This window comes from Nerophis lumbriciformis, linkage group LG13, assembly GCF_033978685.3.
Source record: "Nerophis lumbriciformis linkage group LG13, RoL_Nlum_v2.1, whole genome shotgun sequence".
In the NCBI taxonomy this organism is placed as follows: domain Eukaryota; kingdom Metazoa; phylum Chordata; class Actinopteri; order Syngnathiformes; family Syngnathidae; genus Nerophis; species Nerophis lumbriciformis.
Window position 1 is genome coordinate 17,410,421 of NC_084560.2, and position 10,000 is coordinate 17,420,420.

The 10,000-nt window shown below is 39.8% G+C and overlaps 1 protein-coding gene across 1 annotated transcript in view; it reads left to right on the forward strand.

The window, feature by feature from the left end:
* The window catches only part of hoxd3a (homeobox D3a), an 8,274-nt gene extending 191 nt beyond the window's left edge, over positions 1–8,083 (forward strand). Inside the window, exons 2-4 of the mRNA XM_061971583.1 lie at positions 2,944–3,003; positions 4,157–4,730; positions 7,188–8,083. Coding sequence (XP_061827567.1) covers positions 4,268–4,730; positions 7,188–7,951 — 1,227 coding nt within the window. The 5' untranslated portion in view covers positions 2,944–3,003; positions 4,157–4,267 and the 3' untranslated portion in view covers positions 7,952–8,083. The remainder of the gene's footprint in view (positions 1–2,943; positions 3,004–4,156; positions 4,731–7,187) is intronic.
* Positions 8,084–10,000: the final 1,917 nt, after the last annotated feature.

Sequence of the window (10,000 nt, forward strand, 5' to 3'; positions counted from 1 at the left end):
TTCTCCCCTCTGCAGCCAAATGCTCCTATTTGATTTTATAGTGGCGTGTGTGTGTGTAGAAGCAAATCCCTATCAATCCTATTATTATTATTATTATTATTTGCAATGTTATTATTATTATTGCGTGCCAAATAAAATAGCCAGTGCAAGTTTGGCCCGGCTGACACTTCTGCATCCTTGTAAATCATTGCCAGTAATTCCTGAAAGGGGTTTGTAAGGGAGGGGGAAGGAGGGAGGGAGGGGGGGGGGGGGGGGCGCAAAAAACTGTAAATCTTTCACTTTTATTACCCTGCGAACGCATGTGGCAGCCACTCCTGAATCTTTTTTTTTTCTTTCTTCTTTCAAGCCGACGCGCCAAATCCTCATCATTCTTCTCCATAAGTGCGCCGAATCCCGGATCATTTATGTTTCTTTCCCCATATTGAGAACAATGGCCTCCCCTCCTCCTCCCCCCCTTTTTGCTGTATTGTATGATAATGTGCTTTATTTGAATGCAATTCCACGCGTAAAGCAATACATGGCGCAGCCTATGCAGTTGGGTTAAGTGTAAAAAAACAAAAAAAAAACAGCCCTGTTGTGCGTAAAATAGGATGGTTCTAACAAAAAAAAAAGTTAGTTGAATTGTTGGCCTATAATTTTGCATGGGAAAAAAAAAAGGGCAAAAAGGTAGAAAAAAAGGATGTGTAAATATGAATATGTTGAGGAAGTAAACACCACCCTTTGTCAGAATGGATTGGTGAGATAGAGGATGAACAATCACGTGGACAAATATGCTCGCATTTTAGGGCAGTGCCTTTATTTGTCATCATAAAGCTCCCCCTCCCTTAAACCCAAAATATTCTACTGTTTACCTCCCAAATCTACACACTTAAATTCCTTCTATTTCATTTGGTGATTGATTGTCACGCAGCTTCTTTTTTTTTTTTCTTCTTTTTTTTTATTCCCTCCTCTTCCTCCGGCGTGCAGAAATAAGGATATACCCCAATGTTGGCTTTTTTTTTTTTTTTTTTTTTTTTTGTATTGGTAGCTGCAGTCCTTCCATGCATGCGCTCTTTCGGGAATACCAAGTCCACACGGTGCTGAAAAAGAGCAAGATCAGGTTTAAGGACCGCACAGAAAAAAAAAAGCCGGACTGAGGGATTTATTCCGTGCGCAAAAAAAAAAGGGAGCTGGTGAAATGATGAATTGACGCACAGGTAAGCACGCCGCGTGGCGCAAAGCCACCTTTAACGGGTTCATTCGGCGCTAAGGTGATTTATTCCACTCGGAGGAGGACGCCGCTGGTTGAAACGGTGCCGGTGACGAGTACAAAAAGGGCACGGAATTCGGTGCACTTTTCTGCGAGAACCAACACCAAAAGACACAAGTAGAGCGGACTTTCCTTGCTTTTTTTTTTTTTTTTTTTTTTTTTTTTTTTTTTTTTGGACTAGTGGATCGTAAATCACATGAATTTGTTGTCTTATCGTCACAATGGCGTTTGCTGTGATTTATGTGCTTTGTTAAAAAAACCAAAAAAAAAACCAAAAAACCTCAAGATGTGTTTAGGACGCGGTGGCGGCGGCAAAAAAAAAGAAAAGAAAAAAAGATTAATTTAGATCATCACTTTCTTACAATATTCAACATTGATTTATCTAATTACGCATTTGTTGTTTTTTTAAATAATTTAATGCAATTTTTTTTCAGAGCAAATATACATTTTATCACATATGCATTTTTTTTTAGCAACAATAAAGACAAAAAAAATGCCTTTAAATAGTGCTGGAGATAATGGAGTTGGAGGCATTGTGCGCACCAAACTTACCGTAACAGCGCGTAGGCGAGGAACACTGCGCCATGAATAGAGGAGCATGTCTGCTACTAGTAACCCAGTGGGCCAAAGCACTTGAGCAGCCCACTATCGACCAGCCTGAACAAATATTTCACCTCCAAACGACTGTTTAATCTTCCTGACATTATTAGGAGCATCCACTTCTAGGAGAAATAACAATTAAAAAAAAGTGCTCTCCATTCCCACTAACGTGTCTATTTTCTTATACTCCTTAAATGCTGAATGTCCTCAAGCCGACGTGTGTGTCTCCAGCCTGCGTGGAATTCTGATATGTTTTTTTTTTGCAGCCGGGCTACTTGAAGCCTTAAATCTGTTCCTCTCGTTGTTCATTAAACTCCGACTTTAAAGCTGCATGACCCAAAAGGTCAGCGAAAAACAGCTTATGACTGCTAAATATTTGGCCCTTTCTTTGTATTAAAAAGTGCACGTTCAGGACTTTTTTTTTTCTTTCTTAAAAGAGAGTCTTGCAGGCATCAGCATTTGCAAGGAGGAAAAATAAGACGTTCTAAGAAATCACGTTTTTAATGAGTGTAAAAATAAACCAATTTATTTGTTTCCAAAATGCAAATATTTCTGCTAGGGGTGAATATTTTTTCTAATTGTTTTATTTTTGTCCAAAATGCAAAGATTTCTGCTATGGGTAAATATTTTTCTAATTATTTTATTTGTGTCCAAAATGCTATGGGTAAATATTTTTCTAATTGTTTTATTTTTGTCCAAAATGCTATGGGTAAATATGTTTCTAATTGTTTTATTTTTGGCCAAAATGCTATGGGTAAATATTTTTCTAATTGTTTCATTTTTGTCCAAAATGCTATGGGTAAATATTTTTCTAATTGTTTTATTTGTGTCCAAAATGCTATGGGTAAATATTTTTCCAATTGTTTTATTTGTGTCAAAAAATGCTAACATTTCTGCTATGGGTGAATATTTTTTCAATTATTTTATTTGTGTCCAAAATGCAAAATGCAAAATATTTTTTTTTCTGAATTTTATTTATAGGGAGAGCTCACAAAAAGGTTTCACGCGTGCATTGCAATCAAATATCATGCAGCCATAATCCCATTGCAAATCAAAATATCATGTAAACATAATAAAAATGTGTGTTTTTGCAGGTCGATGTGGGAGTAGTGATGATCGCCTGAAGGAAATAACGCCCATTTGCGTAAATTTTGGTGAGTATAACACATGCAAGGCGCCTCAACACAACAAACAAGCCCTTTTGTTGCTGTTGTTCTCCCAAATAACGACCGAAGCAGATATGGGGCAAATTATTTGCCTCACCATTCCAGGGGGGAAAAAAAGAAATGCATTTAATTTGTTTTACGAATTCAGAAATATTAAGATATAAATGTTGGAATTCCTTTATATATAATTTCTGCAGGCTATATTCATACTTCCAACGCCTCATCTTGCAGCAGTGCAGCCATTAATGCAGCAGCACATATTTATATGCATGCTTTACAAAAGCAGCAGTATGGAATTCTTTCCCTAGCCTTCCACCCACGCATTTTTCGAAAGGGGCTGCAAGTGGAGTGCGCTGTTTTGGCTTTGCGTTTTACAACCCGAACATTTGCGGTCATAAATTTCGCCGCCGCGGCCCACACTGACAGGTGCAATTGTTATGCAGCACGGCGAGCTGCTGTGCCACCAACGTACAGTGAGCCTTTTTTTTTTTTTTTTTTTTTAGATTTATCATGCAACTTTATTACGGCCATTACGGCCCGACCTGCACAAATAACAATAATAGCAATAGCCAGTTTGGATGAAAATAAATTAAATTAACAGTGCACTGGGAATATTCCAATATTTTCATTTAACGACCGAAATGGCCCTATAGTAAATTATAAATTAATTTTTTAAATTATTATTATTTTTTTTAACCAGTGTTGCAACTACACTTGTATTGATAGATTACAACGGTGTGTGTAAAGACAAATGATCATACATTTCTGCCAAACACACACACACACACACACTCATACACACACTCATACACATGCATGATATTTATATAAAAGATGAACGTTTATAGTGCGTTGTTATGAACACGTGATCAAAGGCGTCCAACACATGACGCAACTGCTTTGTCAGACCTGGTGATTAGTGAAAAGGCCATTGTGTGTCAAATGCTGATTCAGCTTCTTTCTAAGGGCTCCAAAGCCCCACAGAAGGTCTCTTTTTTTTTTTTTTTTTTTTTTTTTTTTTTAGGAAAAGTTAAACTTTAACTATTTTTCTCTTCATGGTGGGAAAAAGTTGAAGTCACCATTGTTGCCTGCACTAAATGTTATAGGATTAAACAGTTTATTATTTTTTTTTAAATTATAGGTATCAGACTGGAGCAAAAGTGGGAGAGGCCAATCACGTGAAAAAATCCACACTGTATACCGATGCCATTGGAGATACCTTCCCTGCTTTATTGTCTTTGAGTGAGCAACAATGCAGAAGGCAACATACTACGACAACGCTGCACTCTTTGGGGGGTACAGTTACCCCAAAGCCGACTCTTACAGCTACGCTCACCAGTCCTACCCTGCAGCCACCATTGAGGGGGACTACCAGGGCCCAGTGTGCCCCATCCAGAGCCCCGCTGTCCGGCCTCCCCCGCCGGCCCTGAAGGAAAGTGACTTAAACGTGGATTGCATGCGGCAGAACAGCAGCAGCAGCAGCAGCAGTCAAAGCAACACCAGCAGCAGCAGCAGCAGCAGCCATGAGGCGTCGAGTGTTGGGGAGCAGCAGTCCGGGGCTCCCCTTCCCCCATCACCCGGCTCCGTGCCCCATAAGAAGAAGTCTTCCCCGGGTGGCGGCAACGCTACGCCGGTCTTGACCAAGCAGATCTTCCCCTGGATGAAGGAGACCCGGCAGAATGCAAAGCAGAAGGGCAACACTTGCCCTGCAGCAGGTATGATGGAGGTGAATGGAGGTTTGCACAAATACAAATAGAAATTGAAAGAGTACATGAAACAACATTTCTAGGTATAATGATTGATGCTGGACTAGAAATCTCATGTAAAAAAAATATACAACATAAAGTAATAATAATGAATATAGCAAAACATGTTCTAGACCGGCCCTGCGATGAGGTGGCGACTTGTCCAGGGTGTACCCCGCCTTCCGCCCGATTGTAGCTGAGATAGGCTCCAGCGCCCCCCGCGACCCCAAAAAAGGGATTAAGCAGTCGAAAATGGATGGATGGATGTTCTAGACCAACAATCACTTCACATTCTCTACTGCTCACTAGTGTGACATATCTGAGTTATTGTGCAGAAATAACTACAAAAGTACACTTCATTCATTAACGGTGTTACAAAAAAAGATCAGTTAGAATAATACATAATGTTGAATATAGAGAACATACAAACCCTTTATTCATTGGATCGAATTTGCAAACAGCTAAAATTATACACAAAGCAAACTATAACCTGCTACACAAGAATGTACAACAATTCTTCTCAACAAAAGAGGATAAATATAATCTTAGAGGAAAAAAATGAATTTAAAACATTTGTACGCCCGCACAACACTTAAGACCTTCAGTATATCAGTATGTGGAATTAAATGATTAAGCAAAGAAATCAAATAAAGTACTAATATGATCCACTTCAAGAAACTCTTCAAACTTAAAGTGTTTACAAAGTACAAAGAAGAAGAACCATGATAAACATTCTGAATTTGTTTCATCCATCTGTTCATTTTCAAAATAATCTTACTCATCTCACCATATGAAATATAACTTACTTCACTAATTATTATTAATTTATTGTTATTACTTATTGGAGTATATTGTGAATAAATTGAGAACAGGAAGTGAACAAAAATCTTAGCAACTGTTATGTAAAGGAAAAGGGGTTAGGATTGAATAAGCTCTGCTTCTTCCTACTCCTTTTTTTAAACATGTTGAATAGAGAAACTGCAAATTGTGATGCATCACGTTGTATGCATGGATATTCCAAAGAAATTGTGATACATCATGTTGTATGCATGCACGTTCCAAATACATTATCATGTTGTATGCATGCATATTCCAAAAAAATGGTGATGCATCATGTTGTATGCATGCATGTTCCAAATACATTGTGATGCATCATGTTGTATGCTTGCACGTTCCAAATCAATTGTGATGCATCATGTTGTATGCATGCCTGCATACAACATGATCCATCACACATGCATGCATACAACATGATACATCACACATACATGCATACAACATGATACATCACACATACATGCATACAACATGATACATCACACATGCACGCATACACCATGACACATTACACATGCATGCGTACAACCGGATACATCACATATGAATGCATACAACATGATACATCACACATGCATGCATACAACATGATACATCACACATACATGCATACAACATGATACATCACACATGCACGCATACACCATGACACATTACACATGCATGCGTACAACCGGATACATCACATATGAATGCATACAACATGATACATCACACATGCATGCATACAACATGCCACATCACACATGCATGCATACAACATGATACATCACACATGCACGCATTCACCATGACACATCACACATGCATGCGTACAACATTATACATCACACATGCACGCATACAACATGACACATCACACATGCATGCATACAACATGATACATCACACATGCATGCATACAACATGATACATCACACATGCATGCGTACAACATGATACATCACACATGCATGCATACAAGATGGCACATCACACATGCACAAATAAATTGTGATGCATCAGGTTGTATTCATGCATGTTCCAAATACTTTGTGATGCATCATGTTGTATGCATGCATGTTCCAAATACATTGTGATGGATCATGTTGTATGCATTCATGCATACAACATGATACATCACACATGCATGCATACAACATGATACATCACACATGCACCCATACACCATGACACATTACACATGCATGCGTACAACCTGATACATCACACATGAATGCATACAACATGATACATCACACATGCACAAATAAATTGTGATGCATCATGTTGTATGCAAGCATGTTCCAAATACATTGTGATGGATCATGTTGTATGCATTCATGCATACAACATGATCCATCACACATGCATGCATACAACATGACACATCACACATGCATGCATACAACATGATACATCACACATGCACAAAGAAATTGTGATGCATCATGTTGTATGCGTGCATGTGTGATGTATCATGTTGTATGCATGCATGTGTGATGTATCATGTTGTATGCATGCATGTGTGATGTATCATGTTGTATGCATGCATGTTGGAAATAAACACAAACTCAAACATCAAGTGTTAAAATACTTTTGCATTCACAGGCGAGGTGAGCGACGAAAAGAGCCCGTCTGGCCCGGCCTCCAAGCGGGTGAGAACCGCGTACACCAGCGCGCAGCTGGTGGAGCTGGAGAAGGAGTTCCACTTCAACCGCTACCTCTGCCGCCCACGCAGAGTGGAGATGGCCAACCTGCTCAACCTGACCGAGCGCCAAATCAAGATCTGGTTCCAGAACCGCAGGATGAAGTACAAAAAGGACCAGAAGTCCAAAGGGCTGGCGCACTCCCCGCTGGGCCACTCCCCGGACCGAAGCCCCCCGCTGAGCGGGCCCGCTCACATGGGCGGGTACACGGGCCAGCTGCAGAACACTTTGGCCTACGACGCGCCCTCCCCGCCGCCCTTCGCCAAGCCCCAGCAGAACATGTACGGCCTGGCCGCCTACACGGCCCCGCTGGGCGGCTGCATGCCGCAGCAGAAGCGCTACCCGGGCTCCGAGTACGAGCACCACAGCCTGCAGGGTGGCGGTGTCGGCGGCGGCGGAGGCACCTTCGCCGGCGCCAACCTGCAGGGCAGCCCGGTGTACGTGGGCGGGAACTTTGTGGACGCCATGCCGGCCTCGGGCCCCGTCTTCAACCTGGGCCACCTTCCACACCCGTCGTCCACCAGCGTGGACTACAGCTGCGCGGCGCAGATCCCCGGGAACCACCACCACGGACCCTGCGACCCCCACCCCACCTACACGGACCTCACCTCGCACCAAGCCACTCAGGGAAGGATTCAGGAGGCGCCCAAACTCACGCACTTGTAATATTGGCGTGTGCGCGGATGCCAATATGATCTTTTTATTACCTCACTATATACTCATGTGCATCATCATCATCATCATCATCATCACAGTATTATTGTGCATTTTAATTCCAAATAACACAGCTTCTCCCACGCTACGTGGGAATGTCTGTCTGTTGTTGTTTTTTTATATACTAAAGTGCATTTTGGACTGAATATTTGACTTGAAAGTAAGCTTGTAGATGATGAACGTATAGAAACTCTTTTTTTTTTTAATAGTCCTATTAATTGTCAGGATCTCATCCTCCATCATGACTATTTATTTATTCTCTATTGCGCCTCTATCTATTTATTATTTAATGGTTGCACATTATTTATCGTTTTATAAGCGAGTATTTATACGTGTATTTGTTTTCTTGTTCGGACAGATCAGTGCACTTGATGGCAAAACAGGGTTGTTTAAAAAAAAAAAAGAAAGAAAAAAAAAGAAAAAAAAATGAATATAATTTGTTATTGTAAATTGGGGACAAATGGGGCATTTTATAGTGTATAAGCACCACTATGTGTCCATGGTTAATCTTGTGTGGAACCTTAAGCAAATCGTAGACTATCCCAAGTATCAAATATTGTACACACCAGCATGACATTTTGTGTATTCCATTCCAAAAAAAAAAAGACGTTTTTTTTGTTGTTATTCCACCCCATAATTACCACACCTTAATCATATTGAAATGTTCTATTTTATTGTGTTCAGCATTTTGTAAATAAAGCGGTCAAAGTTTACTGTTCATCGTATGAAAGTGTTTCATTATGTTATGTTCCCGTGGACCTTTTTTTTTTTTGCACACCAGTATCAATGCATTAGACACCAGGATCACAGAATAAAAGACCCCCGGAGATGATTTTTTTTTGTTTTGTTTTATGAGGGCAGCCACTGTTATTTCACTATCCTAGTACATTGTTATCATTATGCGAACACGCTTAATCCTTATTGATCAGCGCGCTGCTAAAAATGGACGGCCGGACGATTAAAAACATATCCAATTTATTGACGTGCAAGAAAGAGAAGGTGTGCAAGCCTTTTGACGTGCATGCATGTGCGTGTGTGTGCGTGTGTGTGTGTGTGTGTGTGTGTGTGTGAGAAAGAGAGCAGTTCATCCTTTATTGCTCCTGGAGAGCCATTTCAAAGCTCATTAATCAAAAACTCGTCGCTTTCAGACTCCTCGCTGATTCCTCCTCCTCGCCAACAAAGCATCTGCATTCCTAATCCAAGGAACACATTTCAAACCGAGCAGGCTAATCTTTAATGGGGAGGGGGGAGGCCATAAACACGCTGCGTGGATTGTCCCCAAATGTTGCATTAAATTCATCTCTGGGTGTCTTAACTATAACCACTGAAGTCTCATAAGAACAGACAGCATTCCAGCTTGTATTCTTAGGTTATTTCAATTAAAAGGAGAAAACTATAATTTATGGGGGGTATTGATTTTTGAAATGGGTAAAGTAAGAAGGAATATAAAATGCAAATGTATTTCAGTTTTAGGAGTTAAATGGTGGAACAAGCTCAGTGATGAGTTGACGACATGTTTAAGAAAACCTTGAAAGGTGAAATAACTGAAAAATTATAAAATATAGTAATAATTACTTTCATCCCATTGATTTTTTATTTAACGTTGATGTTCCAGGTAATCTTATTTTCAGTGAAGGTATAGCATAGGCAAATATAACCTATTCCTTTTTCGGTCATTCTTTTTCTTGTCTTTTTGTGTGGAAATGTGTATGATTGTTAAAATATGTATAATCTGTACTGTTAAACTGGTCACACAAAGTGGTTGATTATATGACCGAAATAAACGTATTTCATTCATTCATAAAATGATCTAATATGTGATTTAAAAAAAACACATCACGCACACACTTAACCGACGAGAAATGATATATTTATGATACATCCATAGATGCTAGAATAAACGAAATTGTTTAAAAAACAACAACAAAACAGTATAAAGAAATCCATGAACGAATTACAAAGGAAAATGTGATATGTGCAAGAAAAACACGGATGTTTTTA